Source organism: Neomonachus schauinslandi, chromosome 13 (genome assembly GCF_002201575.2).
Source record: "Neomonachus schauinslandi chromosome 13, ASM220157v2, whole genome shotgun sequence".
Lineage (NCBI taxonomy): Eukaryota > Metazoa > Chordata > Mammalia > Carnivora > Phocidae > Neomonachus > Neomonachus schauinslandi.
The window spans coordinates 29133924-29155061 of NC_058415.1; the positions used below are offsets into that span (position 1 = coordinate 29133924).

Consider the following 21138-nt stretch of genomic DNA (forward strand, 5'->3'; position numbering starts at 1 on the left):
TCATCCATTACATATATCTCATTTTGTTCTCAGGGCCTCCTGAGGATAGTAGACCACAAGTGATCAGTAATTTAGTTTACAGATGAGGAAACAAGAGCGTGTGACTCATGCTGGACCCTAGGGCTCTGCCTCCAGCAAGGTGGGTCTTAGAGCCAATCCAGTTAAGCCATGGAGAGTGGAGGTTACTGTAGCAGTGACAAGTACAGATTTTCCTTTTATTCTCTCCCCTCGTTCTCCCTGGCCACTGACTATGTCTACAGGGCCACTTACTCCCATCTCCTGTGAAAAACTGTATTATCAACCACTCAGTTAAAAGGTGCTTCAAAGGGGCGGCTGGCTGGCCCAGTCGGTTAAGCATCTGACTCTTGGTTTTGGCTCAAGTCATGATCTCATGGGTGGTGGATCGAGCCCTGTGTTAGGCTCCACGCTCAGCGTGGAGTCTGCTTGGGATTCCCTGTCTCTCCCTCTTCCTCTGCCCCTCCCCCCAACTCGTGCTCTCTCTCTAAAATAAATTAAAAAAAAAAAAAAAGAAGAAGTGCTTAAAAGCCTTGGTGAGGGACAGGATGGGGTTAGGTAAATGCTAACTCAGTGGTCCCCTGGAAACCGGGTTTAGTGATAGTCATCTCAATAGTTCAGGGAGAAGACCCAGTTCAAATTTACAATCTAGGCAGTTAGTTAATCATCAAACTCTCGAGTGCCCACCCTGATCTAAATGCTGGGGTGCAAGGATGGACAAGAGATGTGGTCCCTGCCCTGAATAACTCACTGTTTAAATAGAGAAGAGAAAGGACTGTCAGTTTTGCTCCAGAAGTCTCTGTATGTTTTTACTATACCCACAGCACTGTTAAATTAGCTATGAAGTTAAAGGGTAATATTTTGTGAAGCTGTGTATGATTCCTGTCAGTAAGAATTCACCAGAGTGGCTCAACCTGCTACACACTCTGTAACACATACCAACTGTCAGTAACTGTGGGGAATTCGAAGAAACCAGAAGTAAGTTCTTACTTTTTTTCTTTTCCCATTCTTTTTAAGTTGACTGAAAGCAATTCCAACTGTAACTGCTCCAAAAATATCTTAAGCAATGAAACATCTTCAGAATGGGTGTATAGCCCCCCAGATGGCTGCCTGAAGGATCATACTCATTTTGGGTATATAGTGCCAAGATACTTACTGAAAATACATTATCATGTATTTGATTTATTATCAAACTCTAGAAACAAAAATCAAGATTTAAAAAAAAAAATCACTTCATTAGAAAACTATCTGAACTAACACTCTAAGCATATTTCCAGGGTAACGTAACTTACTAAAACCAGCAGCTTCTTCCCACCAGCTTACCTGTTATACATATATACATGGACTCGGCTGGCCTGGAGTGCGGAGTCCAGGTGTTGTCGGAGAGCGTCTGTGGTCAGGACGTTAGCACCTTCTTCTTTCGGGGTCTGAATCATGAGTTGAGGATTAAACATAGCCTCTTCTCCAATCTTCTGGCGAGTATAATTTAATTCACGACTTACTCGTCCACCAACTGACAAACACGTACAGGTTTCAATTAGAGCAGCAACATCCCCACGAATTCATGTTCTGTTATCTCACTAAGAGGTGCACGATACATAAGTGCTCTCTATTCATGAAAACATATGGCTGATGTTTGGGGGTGGGTGGGTAACATTCACTTTATGATTATTGGCAATGTTCATTTCACCAATAAAAAACATAAAAAATATTCACTAAACCCATGAACAACTGTCCTGCTCGTTGCATATGCAAACCTAATGCATACGTGCTTTGTGTACCTTCTAACTAATACACCATATGTATAAAGGGGGAGGGGGAGGGGGAGGGAAAACTTGAGACACCTTTTCCTTGCAGACCAGACCAAATACCCCTGTTACAATTTCTTTCACTTGTGTAAACAATGTGCCCCTGCAGCCCAGTTCAAGATAAATGGCTTCGATTTACACTCTTCTCCTAAATAATCTAGCAAAGGTAACAAGGAAATGTTTCTCCCCATTGAAAAAGAAACAAGGAAAGTTTAGCACAAAACTTGCCAGGAGAAGATAAATAATGTGATTCACATCAGATGTACTTGAGAGGAAGCAAATGTATCAGCCCATGGCCCGGACGGCCAGTCTCTGGGTCCTGGCTCCATCAGACTCACCTGGTCAGCATCCTGGAAACAAAGGTGCCAGGTTCTGAGCTGCCCGTGACAGGCAGCCTGTGTTCCAGAAGCTCCCCCACATGATTCTGAACCTGCTGCTGGGGCCAGAACCCCTGCCCCAGTACCAACTGGCTCTCCAGCAGGTCGACCACAGTGGGACAAGCCATAGGCCAGGGCAACAAGGTGCAAGGGACACTGGTACTGCAAACTGCTTTTTTCTCTTCTTTCTCAGGTCCTACGTTATATTTCAATTATGGTTTTAGAACAAGCCAAGCTCAGAATGCTGCCACCTGGCTGGGAGGTATGGGGGGGAGTTGCAGTTCCCAACAGGGTAGGTGTGTGGGGATGCGGTTGAGGAGAGTGCTCTTGGATAGGGTGCTTTGATCCAATAGGGTCACAGGGAAGGGGCTGTTCAGGAAGGGGCCAGGAAGGCAACAGAGAGAGAGAGAATCCTAGAACAGCACCCCCCCCTTCTCCCTCTCCCTACACACACACTCCAAGCCTAGCTGGTGAGTCTGAACAGTGAGTCTGAATAGTTCCTGAAGTCACTGATAAGTTGCATGTTTACTGAAAGACAGGCCTTCAGCTGCAGTGTAGAAAGACCCTTCAACAATCATCCTGAGCTTTCCCACGAGGAGGAATCCTTTTTCTTCAAATTTAGTATTCAAGGACATAAACATTTGGTTTGGGCAAGTAAGTAAGTATTGGGAACAGCAGGTTGTTTGGTTCTCTTGGCATATTTTATAAACAAGGGGGCAGGCTAAAAAGCAAATAATGCCCTCATTAGGAAAGCTAGTCCAGATTCACAGACTGGCAGGATCATCTGTGTGGGTCCACGCAGATGGCCAAGGCCACTGTGGAATACTGTGAGGGGAGGCCGAACATACTGTGGGGTGTGTCAAAGAGGAGGAGAAACGGTGGGGTGGGGGGTGGGCATGGGGGAGAGGGGAGGGGCAGAGAGGGGGAAATGATCAATCGGTTACACAAAGTATTAAGACTCCTTGTGCAGAAAACTTTGACAGATGCCCTGGGGAATTGCTGAGGACCCTGCAACCAATTTGAAGTTAAAGAAAGACCACAGGAAAACATAGGAAACTTGCAACAAAGGATAAATTTACATGAAGTCACAGGCCTTTTCAGGATGCTCTTCTAAAGCTGCCTGCAGGCAGGGTCTGGCTCCTTCTGGCAGGAATCACAATGCATTATTTCAACCAATTAACTAGTGAACTGAATTAGACTCAATCCACATTCTCTGGAGATACAAAGGCTGTTTGAGGCTAAAAAGCCAATTATTAGTCCAGAGGTCACTTCTGAAAAGCTACAGAGCTCCAAGCCAAAGAGCTCCAAAGAGACTTTTCCGGGGAAAAAAAGCTGAACTCCTTCCTTTTTTCTGGCTATATGACATCAATGCCCCACACCTATAAATCCTGTGTATTTCCCCGGGATCCTCAAGCATCGGCATAGCGCATGATCCCTCGTTCTGCTTACAAAGTCCTACTTCCTTCTATCTTTCCTGAAGCTTAACTACAGGTGAATTAAAACCACGAGGTAAAAACAAACGAGTAACAACAAAGGGGGACCACAGACATCCCCCATCCTCCTCTCCCCTGCCTAAGAGCAGCTGCCTGTGACTATAACCGAAAAAGGTGAAGACCCAAGCGAAGAGCGCATACGAAAATAAAGATCACATACAAGGTTCATGCTCCTGAAAAGAATGATCTACACTCTTCCAGACCAACCTCACAACAGATCAGTGATTTTATTACAGGGGTTTTCAGAAAGGATGCTACTTCCTACAACATACAAAATGGACCCCAGGGGCTTTATAGTGTCACTTTTTAGATGGTTTAAGATGTATATTTAAATAAATGGATATTTTTTAATTAAGGTATTTGTCATGTCTCTGGAATTGGAAATCTTTTTGTTCGTTCATCTCTTTGCTCTAGTGATAAATATAATATTTTGCTAACATGACAACCAGTTTCAACCGAGACAAGACTATCATCGTAGTACATAGAGCAACTGAGTTGAAAGACCCTGAATTCTGAAGTGTCCTCAATCACCTAAGCTGTATCCTACCTTTGGGTACTGTTAAATTCGACTTATTTTTACATATTACACGGCCATATTTTATTTAACATTTCATCTTATATTTGACCAAATATGCATGTTTTTGCAAAATTATTCAGTAACTTTAAAAAAGTTTCATTGACATCCACTTTACTCGACAGGATTCATTCATCCGGCGAGCGTATAAAGGTGCCTGTCGTGTGCTCCACAGTGGGGTGCTATGGGAGGGTGAGACTGGCGTGTTCCCTGCCCCAAAAGGCTGGCCGGCCAGTGAAGCACACAGGCAACAGACAAACACATCAATAAGCTAATCTCATGGCATGACAAGTGCCACAGAAGAAATAAAGATGGTGATGCCACGTGAGCTGGGGGACCAGTGCCTGGGCAGAGGAAGCAGCAAGTGTAAAGACCTCCTGTTTGGCTTGTTGCAGGAGGAGAGAGGAGGCCAGTGTGGCTGGAACTCGGTGAGGCCATAATTACGTCATTCACTTGGTTGCGCTGGGGGACTTAGCTCCTTCTCGGGTGTACCTGTTTCACAAACGGCACAGCCTTCATACGCTTTTTTTTTTTTTTAAAAACTTATTTACTTGACAGAGAGAGACACAGCGAGAGAGGGAACACAAGCAGGGGGAGTGGGAGAGGGAGAAGCAGGCTTCCCATGGAGCAGGGAGCCCGATACGGGGCTCGATCCCAGGACCCTGGGCAGATGCCCAACCTACTGAGCCACCCAGGTGCCCCAGCCTTCATACGCTCTTATATCAGCATTCGCCCACGGTGCTCTGGAACAAGCTACCAGAAACAGAAACCCTTCTGGACAGAGCGATTTTATGGACTCACCTGACTTCTACTACCCTAGCAAATAAATGCCAATCAGAAATCACAACTGAGTGACAGCCCACGGCTGTTCCTTATCTAGCCAGTCTTCCTCATCAGGCATCAGTGTGAAGCTCCACCTGCCAGGAAGCCCCACAGAACCCCTTTCAAGTGGCTGAAATTAAGGTGCAGTCTGGGGGAAATGGTTTTTCTCCCTTTCTGTCCCATTTTCAAGGTCAAGGTCCTTCTTTATTATTTAAAAAATAGTCTACTGTTCATGAAGTACTGCATGATTATTTTTGACTACTGAGCAGAATGAGCCGTAATACTCAGTATCTGTGATGTAGATGTAGGTATACTTGGACAATATTTACCCATTTCCCTTTTTGGAGTTTACTGCTAATTCTTAATTTTTCTGCACGGAACAGGTACAATTAAAGACTTCCATGTGACAAAAGGAGAAAAATATGAAAGCTGCTTGGTAGGGATCTGAATGAAAAACAAGCTCACTACAAAAATAACATGCATATTCATCATATTCCGAGGTCCTCTTATATTCTTTTCCTTCTTCCAAACGCAACAACTTTTAACTTATATAAAATAACAACCAAACTCTTTGAATAAGACTCATGAAAAATGTTATCTCGGGATCCTGGGACACAAAATAGCCTTTTAAATTTGTGTATGTTTTGCATTTGCAAAGCCATTTCACATGCATTCTTTACCTATTTATAAATATTTTGCTTGGTGCTGCTCCCCCATCAAGCTGGGCCAAGCTGGACTGGACAGTCAGGTGATGAGAACCAGGATCAGAAGGGCTGGGTTCTGAGTCGCAGCTTTGTGACAAGTCCCTGACCCAGCTGGGCCTCGGTAACCATCTCTGTGAAATGGGATGAAAATGCTACAACTAACCTCGTAAGGTGGTGTGAGTATTAACAATGTGTGGGAAATTTCCCACACCCTTAACCAGGTGCTGAGCAGGTCATTTATTCATTTATCACAGGGCATGTTGCATCACCCTTACTTTACAGAAGAGGAAAAGCAGCTGCAGTTTGGTTGACTGGCCCAAGGTCACCCAGCTGATAGGAGGTGGAACTGACCCTCAATCCTGCATCCAACTTCCCTGAGAGCCTTGTGGCTCCTGAGCACTTGTTGAGGATATACCTCTAGGAGCCAAATTCCATATACCCGACAACATCAACCTCACAGCTAGAGCTTTTAGAATGCTTGAAAAATATTACGCGGGACAAACAATTGGTATTTTTTATTTGAAGGACAACAAATTGTCTCCCAGAGTGTTTACCGCCACTGAGGAGATCGTTTTTGGGTGGCCGCGGACAGGCCCCCGTTTTCCTTCTGGTCCCCAGAGGGGCCTTAGAGGGGGGCAGAGAGATGAGGGCACACAGAAAGCAAGCCGTCTTATGCCTCTTTACCTGCAAATTCTCTAGAAATCTGAGGCTTAGGCCAATTCTCTGAAAGAGGCGGGGTAAAAAGCATCAGTTGTGCAAAGAAGTTCTTGCTGAAGCTCTGCTGATCCTTTCCTCCCTAAATCAAACCATTACGCTTTCCAAGGTGAAGAAGGGCCAGCACAGGCGGGAAACCATTCCACCCGGGGGTCCATACCTCTGGGCCAATGCTATTCCAATCCATGGTAGACGAGAGATGCTCCCCTCATGATGCTCTCCTGTTGTGTACCATTCCTCAGCATGACCTCTGTGCAGAGCTTAATAAACGCCTGCAGCATTCATGCAAAAAGCTTTTAGCAAAAGCTTATTGTGATCCACATAAAGGTGATCTGAGGGACCAAACGAAGTGCCGTTCCCAGTCAATTCCAAGTCCTTTCAGGGAGGCACTGCCTGCTGCCCACTTACCTCGGCACACTAGGCGCATGCGCACACTCAGCATGTCAGAGGAATGAATGAACAGCCTCAATACAGAGCCTTGGGAACAGGCAGTCATCTGTATAAGATATTAATTCTTCCCAAAGCCTCAAAAAGTCAATCAGTCAAAACAAATGACCCTTTCAGCCTGAAAAGTACCCACTCAGAGTCCAATTAGGAAAATGGGGTCTGTGTATATGCAAGCTGAGCATTTGCATTTGATTAATCCCATGAATTATCTAACAGCCTCTAGAGAGATTTTTTTTTTCTTCCCTTTTAGTTACTTCAGGTCCTTCTTTCAATGTTGCGATTAGTTATTGTGAGGGTGAAAAACTACAAATCTCCAAAAGGGTGTAACTGCAAAATTATTAGCACCAGCTCATTTTCTAAATTGAAAAAAATGAAGATTCAGTAATTTGGGCAATTGGCTGAAAACTCCTGAGCTGTGAGTTTTAGTCACTCTTCCAGCCATCTCTTTTATTCATGACTAGCCAACTGCTGCTTAAGCTTCTGGGCTGTTTTTCTCCTCGTGGGATTGTGCCCTTGGGTGTTGCCATGGGAAAGTGCTAGAATCAGATAGCCCAAAGAGAATTTGCCTTCATGAAGTGAGCCCAGTGAGTGAAAACCACAAAAACAAGACAAGAGCAGGACACATCCCCACACCTCCCCAGGGACAGCCTGGGGGTGGTGGTGGTAAGGAGGGCGGAACTCGGTAGAAGGGGGAGCGGGCCTGAGCATGCGCCTGCCACAAGCCCCCACACCAGCTGTTTGTGGTGCCATCTGTTACCGCCCAGGCTGCTTCTCTGAATGGCTTTCCCTGAAGCTGCCCGCTCACCCTGTCGGACACGATCAGGTCAGCCCAGCACTGTGTCCACCCTGGACCTGCCGCCTGCCACAGCTCCCCCCGACCTGGTATCCTCTCCAGGGCCACCAGCTCCCAAGATGACACTGCATCTGTTGGGAGACCCATTCTTCCTCGGTCACTTGCTGCTGTGGCAAATGAGAGCTGCGGTCAACCCCACCAAAGACAGGCCGCATGAAGTCGCAGGCTGCGCACTCAAGGATGTTCCTGGCGTCCAGCGGGACGTAACAGAATGGAGCTCTGCTCTATGCCTAAGCTGCGTACTTGCCCAGTGTGAACTGTCCCAGGCCCTACCATGATTTCACCTGGAATGCTCAAGTCTACAAGCCAAGTAGATGCAAACCCAAGTCCTGTCCTTCTGCAGGAGCTGAGCAAGACTGGGAGGGTCTGACACAGAGCAGCATGCTCAATCAGAGGCAAGCTGGACCAAGAAGCAGAACCCGGGACCAGAGACAGTGTTGTGATCAAGTCCCAAGTTCTTAGTTAAGGCCTCCTCAAGTCTTCATTAAAAAAACAAAAACCACACAACCCAATCACAACAAAAGCCAAGTGCTTGCTTGGTGGTGGGGCTTTCTAGCCCAGCATTCGGGCTGCTGAATAACATTAACCCAGGCTCCCTTCTCCCAGCTTCTGCGGGGGGGCTGACATCACCTCTCTGCTCTGAACAGTCTTCCTGCCGTTGTCCGGCCCAGGCCTCTTTGTACCGGCCTTCTCCTTGAGCAGCACAGGGGAGAAGACAATGTGAGTCCCCACCTCCATGGGCAGGCTCTGGGGCCCCGAGGATCATCAAGCTGGCCTGCTTTAGCTCCCACACCCTCCCCAGGGGGTACTTTCAGGATTTTGTTGCCATCAGGATTAGCTGGATTAGGGGCAGATGCATAAGGACCCCCTGGCGTTGTGAGGAAGTTTCATCACCAGGTCAGCATGGTGCGATCTATATTCTGTCACCACCACCACTCCTCATAGCCACCAACTGGAAAAGGGGAGGGGACAGCAGGAGAAGTGCTTTGAGTGCAAAATGCATGAACTCGGTACAGCTATAAATTCCCCCATCATGCACTTCCAAGGGTGTGGGCCATTCAAGACCATCCTCCTTTCAAGCAAGAGCCCTACTGAAATGGGTCTGACAGTGGCCCTAAGTGGAGTGGTAAGCGGAGCTGCCCCAGAAAAACAACACAAAGAAACTTCTAGTCCTTTGCTAAAACCAGGCAAGCAATTTGGGAAGAGAACTGTGCTGTTGGAACCTTATATTATGGTCCTATCCCATGGATGGGGGGGGGGAGGCCTCCAATTTATTTGAAGGAAAACAACGTGGGCAGGAGTGGGGGCTGGGCAGTAAGAGGACGACCTGAAACAGAGGAACAACTCTTAACGCCTTTTAAAAATTCAGTGACTGAAACTTTTCCTCCCAAGAAATCACTTGGCCCTTTTACCTACCGGAACCCGCATCCTGGCTGCCACTCACGTGCACCCTGCATGAAGTAAACACGATCAATAGAGAAAGCAATGGGATTTCTTGCAAGTGTGTGCGTGTGCGTGTGTGTGCGAGTGTGTGTGTGTGTTATAGAACAGTCCCTCTTGCACAGAACTGGGCTGTTCCATCAAAGCCGTATCTGTTATATTTCTGTCTTTCTCTTCTGTTTGGCGTATTCACCAACAAGAGAAAAGGAGGTAAGCTTTGGCGGCCCTGACCTGCAGCTGGAACACAATACTTTCGCACAGCCCTGCCGACCCCTGACATAAATTTTACACCGCAGCTGGCATTTACACACTCAGCATTACCATATGTATGGTTGCTCCGTGCTAATTATGCTAATCACCTGTCTAACTGGCTGCTTCGAAAAATGGTTGTATTTAGCACTCCAGTGCCTACCAATGCGGCTTACTGTGTGGCTGAAATGTACATTCAGACGGCCCTGAATGGCAAGATTTTTCCACGTTGCTGGCTACATTCAGGCCTCAGAAAAATTTATTCAAGTCAACTGGTTTCGGTCCGCAACAAAAAAGTTACGAGAAAAAAGTGAGTGTGTTCTTGCCCTAACATTCTGGATCTGCTTGCAAGCAAAATGATAAATCAATTGGTGTGGGAAACAAAAAGGGAGAGAGATTTCTTTTGGGAGCCATGTGAAACTGTAGCCTATTTAAAAAAAAAAAAAAAGAAGAAAATAAAGGGTCATCCTATTCCCCAAATCTCTAGAAAGAGCAGTTAATAGATATTTAGCCCTAATCCCAATTCTCTCAAATTGCAGGCTTTGTTTGCAATTAAGCAAGGTATTAAACATGTGCAATTTTCTTTTTTTTCTGGATCATGTGTGGACTAAAATGATGGCACCATATTTATCATTTTTAAACTTATTGCAACAATGTATGAACCTCATGGGGAAAAAAGCCAGGTAAGAGGAAAAATAATTTCTTAGGCAGCTAGGGAAAATTCTTTTATTATGCTCTCTTAGAAAACTTCCATTTAAAAAGATATTGTGTGACATTTACGTCTATTTTGTGAAGTTTTCTGGTTTGTCCCCTAAAGGAGCAAAGGAAATCAGGGAATGGGGGTGGGGAAATGGGAGAATTCAAAACAGAAAAAAAAAGTGCTGGGGGAGGGGTAGAGAGTCAAGAAGCCTACATTTTCCTTAATCTCAAAATTCCCATTTTTACCATCACTGTTTCTAAAAGCAACGTTCTCAGATCACTCTATAGTATGGACTTCTAAAATCGGGATAATATTATTGCAGGCTGTTTAAACAATTCCCCAAGTTCAAACTGAAACCCCATTTCCTTCTAACTCACAAAATACCTTCATATTAATGTTTAAAAACCCTAAATGTAGTCAGTCTAAGGACTGCTTAGTATGAGATTATTTGGATGTACAGATAATGTCTAGGCGGTCCAATTTCCCTGAATCGCCTACAGCACTGTAAAAACATGTTTTACTGGAGGGGCAGCCCAAAGCGTCCAGTTACTCTCTTACCTCCAAAGGATCATCATTAGTAGATGCTTTACTGAAATCTAGAAACTGGGAGCAAACTGGAAGTCCACTTATTTTGCAAATATATCTTGGGCTGCCCCCCCAGTGCTACAAAACACCAGAGCAGCTTTGTGATCAATCTTAGGTGTACACACAGCGAAGGTGCACCGACCCAGCAGGCTTTCTCAGACCCAGGAGAGGGTGGTGAGAGAAGCTGCTCTCTCCTCGCCTCGCTTCACCCACCTTGCAATTTAACTTACAGCAGATGAAAAGGGTGACGCTCACTGATGCTGCTATGAAAACAACAGCTTTGTTCCTATCAGCCCCTCCCCACTCCGTTCAACATTTTATAAACTTATCTGACCCAGTGAAGCAACATTATCCAAGCCACATCTTGCTCTCTTTGGCATCCCAATTCAAGTGGCTTTTGTTTGCCAGTAAGAAGTATTAATTCATCTAGGTTTTTGCAGCTCCAAATCTTGACCGTACAGGCAAAAATCCAAACACCATGACCACTACTGAGCCACTGTAGAGCTTACCTCTCTTTCCCTCCCGATCTCGCTCTTCTTTAATAGGAGATGGACCACCCTGCCTCATGGCACAGAGCAGTGTTTACATTGCAGTACTTGACTGTGTAATACATCTGGCATTTTTGGGCAGGATTCCTGAGCTAGGGGCCAGAAGCCCTTAAGCAATGATTTAAGGGGAAAAAAATCATGCGCATTGACTTAACAAAGCCCACTTCCAGTTCCTTTTGCTTACTTCTGTACATGTTTCATCAATAACTGAAAACTCTCTTGGTTGATAGTTTCTGGGGAAACCTACCGTTTCTCTTCATTTATCTTAACGATAATAAATCAAGCTTGTGTGGTGGCACAGAGACTTGCTTCTCACTAGTCTCATCTTCATGGCCAGTGGTGTTTTGGGACCCACGTGCAGTGTGGACTATTTGGGCCAACTCACACCTGGGTTTCTAGAAATAAGGTCCTGCCTCCACGTTATAAATCTCTCCAACAACAAACTTGTCATTCATTAGCAGGTACCTGACTGCCCACCAAATTCAGAGTTTGGAAACAAAGAACAAGTAATAAAAGTGCTTATATTTTGATGACACTGATGATATCTGTGTAGTCAAGGAAGGCTCCCACTAAAAAAATCCAAGGAGTTTCCTCATTATGAACTGCTGGAAGCGCCTTCATGAGCAAAACCCTCTGCTCTCTGGGACCTCTCATGTGGATGGACCATCTAATGTGGCAGAGTTGACCAAAATTTGGATAAGGAAATCTGTCCTCTTCCATGTTCCTTTTGGCTTTGGTGGGAGTTCCATCCAGGGAGAACCTGAAGTATGGTGCCTGGGTGGGAATGTCTTGGTTTACATTTCACTTACCATCTCAAGAAATGCTAAAGGACCCAATTCTTCCATATTTCACACAACACATTAAACACAGGGGACCAAGACTTATTTTACACTCCATTTGTCAATGAATTCTAAGGCACCTCAAAAGTCCATAAAAATGCCATGACTCTTCAATAGGGGAAGTGCATCTTCTGCTGACAAGACCCCATCAAAGAGTAAGGTCTGGGAACCAACCCTTACCAAGATAAGAACCTCAAGGATGCAAATGGCAGCTTTGCATTTGGTATCTCCCACAGCTGGTTTGAAATAATACATTTTCTAATTCCCTCCTGTCAGTTTGTGATTAACCAGATTTACTACCATTTCAGATTTCACACTAGTAACTCCAGAGATCCACTGGGAGGAAATGATTAGGGCAGTTTAGGAGTAGGTCGGGGGGAGGAAGGATGGGAGGGAGAGAAGAGGGGGAGGGAGAAGAGGTTCTGGGAGCCAGTGAGGGGCAAAGCAAACAGTATTATAATAATAGAATCACACAGGTCTGGTGATTATTTAGGGATGTCTTTCTTCAAAATAGTATCAAACTAGTGCTGAGCTAAAATGCTATACTTCTGCAAATCAGCCTCTATTAAATATGGTCTCCTGCATAATAATTTTAAAATATTTCCGTATTTGTTTTAAAAGCTAAAAAGACCTTTAAAAATCAAACCCCCTCCACCTTCCCTACCTCCCACCCCCATAAAATAGACTACTCTTCTGGGTCTAAATCTGGGCAGATAGCTGGCATGAAGCTGGGGCGGGGGGGGGTGGTAAACCACGAATGCAACCCCTTCCGCTGCACAAATGTGACGCCCCCCCCGAAACAGGAGAAAAAGGGCAGACAAGTTACAGCTTGGCCTGAGTGGACAGAGCTCCGGGGGTCACGGGGAGGTCAGCTTTGAAGGAGAAATCCCAATGAAATATAAACACAGCATTGTGGAAACCAGACAAATCTCCCATAGCTTGTCCAGCCAGCGTTAATCTCGCCATCAGCTGTGGTGCATAATCCAAACAAACGGATCCGGCGGTTCGTACATCTGGAAGCTGTCATCTTCTGGGGCCTCCAAGCGGCAGTCCGTGTATCTGATACAGCCCATCGCCCAACCTGGCTTCTACACCCCTTGGGAGGGTCAAGAGTGGCAGGCAGCAAAGAGACATGGAGGATTCGGAGGGTCAGGTGCCCTGGGGAGAAGGCACCTGAGGCTGTTTGGTATTTTAAAGCAATTATTGTTGGGTGTTAATTTCTCAGTCATTTTTCTCCAAATATGACGAAAACCACAACTCCTTGCACCTGTATGCGGGCGCCCGCTATTGCAATCTAACCAATACCTACCTAATAAGCATCTTCATTTTTTAAAATGCCCAGGGGACCAGGAAGAAGAAAGGAGCTGCATTTCAGCAGGTCTTTCGATCCCTTGTGAAAGGCACCCAAACTGACAGCCCCAGAGAGCAGAAACTGGGGGATCACTTTGAAAAGGGGCGGTAAAATCAGAGCCCACAGGGCCCATACAAGCTCAAGGTCTCAGCCCCTCACTGTGCCTTCGGCTCTGCTGCAGAAGGGCACCCGGGGGAAAGTGGTTTGTGACAGGAGCATCTGGAGGAGAGCTAGACCACCGAAGAGCTAATGTACTGCGTAGGCTGCCGAAAGGAGCTCTTGTTTCAATATGAACTAAGTCCACTGGTGTCTTTTCCTGCTTTTTACAAAGTCACCTTCATGCAAAAACCTTCATCTTACTGTTCTTGAAATGCAACAAGGTCTGTTTTCAAAATTAAATGACCCAAAGGAAGAAAATATTCTAATATACAGCTTTTTCTTTCTTCCATGGCTTACCCCCTCCCATGTCAACTTGTCATGCTGTTTTTTTTATTTGATATTTAATGTAATTCTAAGAAAACACTTAAATTATTAGAATAAAAAAATTAGTTACCATTAGTTACCTATATCAGTAAATATGGAGATGTGGAGGGGGCATTATCTTAAAGAAGAAAATTCTTTTGCATTTATGGCGGTCTATTTGCAGCCACAACTCCATCATAATAAAAGCCTTCCATCTGCACAGCAGGGGTCTTCCAATTGGAATCTATTATCTCAACCAGTGCTTCTCAATTGGGGTGATTTTGCGCATTCTCCCGCCCCCCCACCCCCATTTGGCAATGACTAGAAACATCTTTGGTTGTCACAACTGGGAGGTTGCTACTGGCATCTAGTGGGTAGAGTTCAGGGATGCTGCTAAACATCCTACAATGCACATGGCAACCCTCTTAATATAGAATTATCCAGCAAAATGTCAATAGTGAGAAAACTTGCTCTGAACTGCAAGGAAGGATGGTGAAGTTCATTTATCTCCTACAACTGCCTGAGTTCAAGCCAAGAACACTGAAGGCGTCATACTAGCAAGGAACAAACTTGAGAGCACTTACAAACATCAAGCAGACATTAAAAACATTTTTAAAAATTTTTCTTAAAAAAAAAAAAATCAAAGTCACAACTTGTGTCCTCTCCCCTCGCTAGCCTCCAGAGATGTTAATAACCAAACACAAGGCAATATGGATTCATTTCAAGGCTGTTACTACCCTTTGCAGTAAAAGAAGCCTGGGGGTGGGCAAAGCTTGGGGGGGGGGACACGCTCAAAGAGATAAATGAACGTTCTGTCACTGGAGAGCTGTCAACAACAAACTTGTGTCTGAGACAGCATTGGAGGGGGCGTAGATATTAAAGGAGACGGGAGGATAAAGGTGCTAAGCCAAAAGGAAAAGCCAACCGAGAAATGGGCAAGATTACAAATAAAGTTATTTGCCTTCTGTGCCCAGAAGGGTGAAATCCAGGTGAAGCACACCAGCAACAGGCAGCACCCTAGGGGCCAAATACGCTAGTGTGGAGAACGACACAGGCAAAGGGGCTAAAAGGAAGAGCCTGCCACTCAGCCAAATGCCCTGCACACACCAGAGACCTTCCTGCCATGTGGCTCGGCCTTGGAGGCCTCCGGGCTCCTCACCTCAGACTGAAGTCCCAACCAGAGGCAAGCATTTGGGAGTTCTCCTGTCCGCTGAGCCTTGCTCCTGGAGCACCCCAGCACCCCCAGCTCTCCAAGCCCTGCGGCCTGGCTCAGTCCCTCCCTGTCCAGGCTGTCCTGGATGGCGTTCCTGCCATCCTGCCATCCTGCGTCCGGTCTGGGTGCCCCTGCTGGGGTGGAGGTCCTCTGAGAGCACGGACTGTGGCCTTTCACCAACACCTCTCTGGAGCTGAGCGCAGTGCCTGGCATAGAGCATACACAGAGAGCGTGCGCTGAAGGAATATTTTTACATTTAAAGAACAATTAGTCTCTCCCTGACCTTGCCGCCACGGGCTTGTGTTTCGGTAACAGATGTCCACTACATCATTCCACATACTCTTTTCCTGAACCTCATGACTCCAATCACAAGTGAGCTACATTTGATATTTTTGACTTGCAAATACTATAACCCTAAGACCTAAGCTAGCACCTAATGCATATTGAGTTTCTTAAAAGAAACTGGTTGCTGTTGCAATGATTACAGCAGTCACTGTACGAACATTTTAACAACAGAATCAAAGAATTCTTATCACCAGTGCGATAAAAATATGAGAGAGTCTTCCTTATCTAGCTTATATTGGTCTGCACAGTGTGGCCCATGTATTCAAATGGTCTTTATAAAGCCACATTCCCCCAGCACGCTGAAGCATGAAAGTCAAATCAATGATACAGCCTAGCAAGTGGATCCTTTTAATTTGCTGACTATATTAAAAAGATAATTATTTTGGCAAATACAAAGATATATGTAGTAAGTCTATGTGGAGACACAAATACAAAGATAAGTGGAGATATACACAGTTGAACAACACAGGTTTGAACTGTGTAGGTCCACTTATATGCAGATTTTTTTTCGATAAATACAGTTGAGTACTGTAAATATATTTTTTCTTCCTCCTGATTTTTGCAATAATGTTTTTTTTCCTCCAGCTTACTCTATTCTAAGAATAAAGCATATGATACATATAACACACAAAATACGTGTTAATCGACTTTATGTTATTGGTAAGGCTTCCAGTCAACACAGGCTATTAGTAGTTAAGTATTTGGAGAGTCAAAAGTTACACATGGGTTTTCAACTGTGCAGGGGTTGGTGCCCCAAACGCCCCACACTGCTCAAGAGTCAACTGGTAGATACATGTATTAGTGTATAGGTATGTAGATATACATATCTCCAGTTGCTTTTGCCTATTTAGCTATGTAGTGTGTGTGGTATGTCTTTTTTTTAAAAAAAATCATGGGGGAAATAAGCATTTTCCCAAACTGTCCCTCAGCATTCCTCTCTCCTTAAAAATCTCTTATGTTTTTCTCAGTCTTTCGCTTTTTAACTAGGGAAATAGGCAATCTCTATTCGTTTGGTTTCTTTAGTGTAGCAAACACCCTCGTTTATGCTCAGAACATTTATAGTCTCCATTAAGAAAACAACCATCTAACAGACTTCCTTGCTGATAGTGATGAGTAATTTATCAGAGATTAAAGTACAATTAACCTGCATTCCAAGTTGCTCCTCATTTTCCTCTGCTACAGTCTAGGACAGCAGGAAATTCCAACTCCTGAAAAAAAACACTTACACTACTTACTGTTGATATGAACACCAAGCTCACTACCTCATAAACAAGAACTCCTTACTGTTACCTCTTCTTTGAACTTAAGTCAAAATTATAAAATGACATGGTGGTCTCACGAGATCCCGGGTTGGGTTTACCTGTATTTATGAAACTATTGCTTCTTCTACATGGGAAGAGTCTAGCACACAATGAATGAATGAATGGATGACAAATCAAGAGACCAAGTTGACTTAAGTCATTAGGAGGCAAAGTGGACATTTTTGTAAAATGGAAGAATAATTCAGTTATTACAGGTAAAAACATCACATACACTATTGTGTTATAAAAATAAGCATAATAATAGATAACTACTTTATTGAGTAGTGAGACATGTGTTAATAAACAGTAATGGTAGTTGAGCAACAAGTGATAGTTATTAAGTAAATAACATTTGGTTAAAGAACCAGTGAGCCACACTGAAACCACCAAAACAGAAATGGGAAGAAAAATAACTGAGGCCCAAAGTCGGCAAAATGAGTCCTGTCTGAGGTGTCACTCCTTCACACTCTCTCACTAAGCTAGAGCCCAGGTGACACTGCCACTAATCATGTTCCTCCTCCTTCCAGGACTTGAAACAAACTGTCACATGCAGAAACAGTTGCTTCTAGAAATATACAATGTTAAGAAAATAAATCACATTATTTCTCTTTACACTTACTAAAGGTCTACTGAAAAATCTTGCTCAAAACAGCAAAAAATTATCTTTTGTCATCACCACTGACACCTAACAAATTTGTTGGTCTGAGTGGTGTAAAGTGAACAGATGCACAGAGCTGGGAAGCCCCTCAGCTCGTCCCTTGTTCTGTCGTAGGACCTATGGTAGCTCCCCACAGTCCAGCCAATCACATCATTTCCCAACTACAGCCTACTGTCTTGGGCACACCTGCATCATGGCACCCTATTCCCACCACACCAGGAGCCTCCACTCAGCTTGGGCCTCTGCTTGACCCCTCTTTCTGAGCTTCTGCCCAGACATCCCTCCTTCCTTCTCTCTCTTTCCAGGTCATCCTAATTTACCTCAGCACTTCCATGGAAGCTTTTTTTCCCATTTGACTTTCATGGCCCACTTCAACTGTGAGCTCAAATTTACTGCAAGCGCACTCAACACCAGTATTTTTAATTGCGAGCGTTTGTGCACAAGGAGTGTCTCACAGACGGGACATGATAGGTACTCTGTAAACTTGGTGCTAAGGTATAAGACATATTGGTGTATATATAAGGTATAAGGTATATTGATGCTCAATAAAACTCTTCTTTTATCTACCAATGACAGGGAAATGCTCAACTGAGGTAAATTACCCCACGGATTCAATCCAAAGAATAGTTTTGTATTAATTACCAACCTACTTAAGGCAAGAATGTTTTCTGTTCTTAATTCTTTGGACTATTATTTTAATTGTCACTTCTCAATTAAAGACTCCACCACATGCTTGCAAAACACTGAGAACTGAATCTTCACAAACAAGGCAAACTTAACAAAATATTCTCCAAGGTTAGCTTTCCAACGGCATTCTGAAAGGGATCAGTGACGTAATTACACATACAACTCTCAGGCTTCCAAATTTTGTGTTAGGTAGCTTTTACTAGGAATGCTCTAGGTAGTCTGGTTTGAAATATCTACATAATTACCTCAATCCTTCCTTCCCATCCCATTGTAAGAGATATCCAAAGCAATATTTAGGGGTTAAAATGTTTCCAAACAGCAAGACTGTCACTTTCCAAAAAAGAATTAAAAAAACAACCACCCACAACAAGAACCCAAAAAAACAAAAACTCGTATCACCAAAAAAATGTAGAATGTTTCCGTCTTGAGGGGCGAGGGGGATCTATTTTAAATTTACAACTGCTTTAAAAAAAAAAAAAAGTCTTCAAGAACCCCCAAATGAAGAAATGTTGGATAAAGGACTGGCAGAACCCCTTGGAGAGCTCCTGTGTGGCCCCTCCCTCCAAACCCGAGTTCTTAAAACACATTTCTTCTTTCAGCCTGCAAAACGCAGCCTTGCCCCGAATCATTCCATTTAAAAAGCCCCCACCCTCGAGGAAACATTAATCTACTTTGCAAACATGCGTTCCAGTCTATGCTTTACTGTTTTTTATTTCAACTCCTTTCCTCCCCACCCCCACTTTTTTTTTTTTTTTTGTACCTTGAGACAAATGTTTTTTTCCCCCAGAGTTGAAAGCTGTCCAAAAACAGGACCACACACGCCGCTGCCTCCGCAGGCCCACGCTGCGCCCGCCCCCCGCCCTCCCCCGCGCGGCGGCCGCGGCCGCCGGGGACGCGCACACTCCCTCCAGCCGGAGGGGTGGCCTCTCTCTGCCCCCACCCTCTTTCTCTTTGGACGTGCTGGGTGGGGGTGGGGGAGGGAAGGACACCGAGGACGAGAGCCAGGAGCCGAGAGGCCTTCCTCGGGCCGCGTCTCGGGCGCGGCGGCAGTGAGCGGCGGCGGCGGCAGGCCCCGGGGGCCCCCGGCCGCGCGGAGTGGTCCGTCCCGCGGAGGGGCCCCGCGCCCCCGCCGGCCCGCCCTCGCCACTCTCTCCCACAACACCTAGCAAAGCGCAGCGCCCCGAGTAGATTACAGCGCGGCCTTTGTCGGGCGGGCCTGGCTCCCGGCCAGGCGCCCAAACAATAAACAATTCCCCCTGGTGCGGGCAGGGGGTTCTCGCTCGCCACAGAAAGGCCCTAGGTGTATGCTGGCAAATATCTTTATCAGTTGGAAGGAGGCAGGGAAAGGGGCCCGGGCTGGGGGACGAGAGGGCGCCGCGGCGGGCGCTGGGTCTCTTACCTTCCACCCACAGCTCCTCCACGTTGGTCTCGAGATTAGCTGCCTTTAATCCCACAGCGAAGGCCCCAAATATGAGGAGGCCCACAACCAAGAACTTGCCGCAGTTTTTTTGAATGTAACAACCCAGTTTAAATAAGAGTCTCTGAAACTTCGCTCTCAGCCACAGCGGCGCTTTCCGGCCAGTAGCTTTCCCCTGAGGATTGAAGCAGAAGGGAGGAGTGAGCGCCGGGGAGTCGCGGCCCGCGCGCCCACGCCCGCTTGCGCGCACCCGCCTGCGGATCCCGCGACAGCCGTGGGGAGGGGGGTACTCTCGGGCCTGGATCCCAGGCCGGCCCCGGGTAATGCGAGCGGCGTGGGCCTGGGCATAAATCAACGTCGGGATGCAGCGTGGGAGCTGCACCTTGGCGACAGCAGGGGCGCCCCCACGCACGACCCGCGCAGCATCCCCGAAGGTGTCTTGGGGGCGCTGGGGAGAAGGGCTGCAAGAACAGAGGGAAGGGGAAGCCGAGGCAGAGAGGAGAGAAATCACTCAACACAGGCAATATTCACACCGGAGCTGGGAAGGGAGGGGCTGCGCAATCTCTGTGTTGGAGCCCACCATTTAAGAACCAGCAAACCATGGGTCGATTCCCCGCAAGTCAAGCGCCATCCTTCACCCCTCTCCGGATGCCCCGGCAAAGATGGGGGCTGGGGAACGAGCGCGCTCTGGGAACAATGTATTGCGGGCTCCCCGATCCTGACCCCCGCCCGGCGTGGTAGTAAGTGGGGATCCACGTGGTGAGCGCGGCGCCGGAGCTCACTCGCGACGCATTTCCAAAGCGTTGGGAGACGCTGTGTGAGCTGAATTAGGAAGTGGGGCAGCCATCTGCAACTTACGACAATATTTGTGATCGGAAGAGGGCAGCCACATGGATCTTTCCCTCCTCTCCCTTCCCATCTGGTTAAACGTAAAAAGTAGCCAAGTGCACAGGGGAAGGGCCCAGGCCGGCGCAGGCGGGGGTCCTGGCTGGGCTGTGGCTGCTCCCGGCGGCGGCGTTTCCCCGGCGCTGGCCGCTGCCCCGGCGGGCCCCCGTCTGGGTGCTCGCCTTCCCCGGATTCCACACATTTCAGCGAGCCTCGTAAACACAATGAACCCGGCCGCTTGGCAGACCAGCACCGCGGATTTAAGGTGGCAATTTGTTTACAACTTTCCCTTTCCCCCCAGGCTCTAAGAAGAAGTGGCTCAAAAACTAAAGAGGAAGAGGGGAGATGCCCTCTTCCAAGGATAGTTTTTAAGGGGGCAGAGATTTCATGCTCCACAAAAGCAAAACAGGCTGCCAAAAAAGGAAACCACCTTTATTTCGGCTCCCTCCCCCCCCTTCCTCTCTCCGCCTCCCTCCACTCCGCCTCCCCCTCCAAGATGTTAAGAAATGTGGCAGCATTACAGGGGTTTAGGTTGCAAATAGGGGCAGGGGCGCAGGAGCAGGGGTCTCCGGGGCCGGGGGCACTGGGCATTGCCGCGCTGCGGCCGCCCTAGAGGTGGTCCACGGTGGACCGCTTTCCAGTGCTCCGGAA

The 21138-nt window shown here is 46.4% G+C and overlaps 1 protein-coding gene across 1 annotated transcript in view; it reads right to left on the bottom strand.

Annotated features, from left to right (window-relative positions):
• Nucleotides 1-21138, bottom strand: part of PTCH1 (patched 1) — a 71253-nt gene that overhangs the window by 39762 nt on the left and 10353 nt on the right. Inside the window, exons 2-3 of the mRNA XM_044920795.1 lie at nucleotides 19585-19777; nucleotides 1339-1528 (exon numbers count right to left, since the gene is read on the bottom strand). Coding sequence (XP_044776730.1) covers nucleotides 1339-1528; nucleotides 19585-19777 — 383 coding nt within the window. The remainder of the gene's footprint in view (nucleotides 1-1338; nucleotides 1529-19584; nucleotides 19778-21138) is intronic.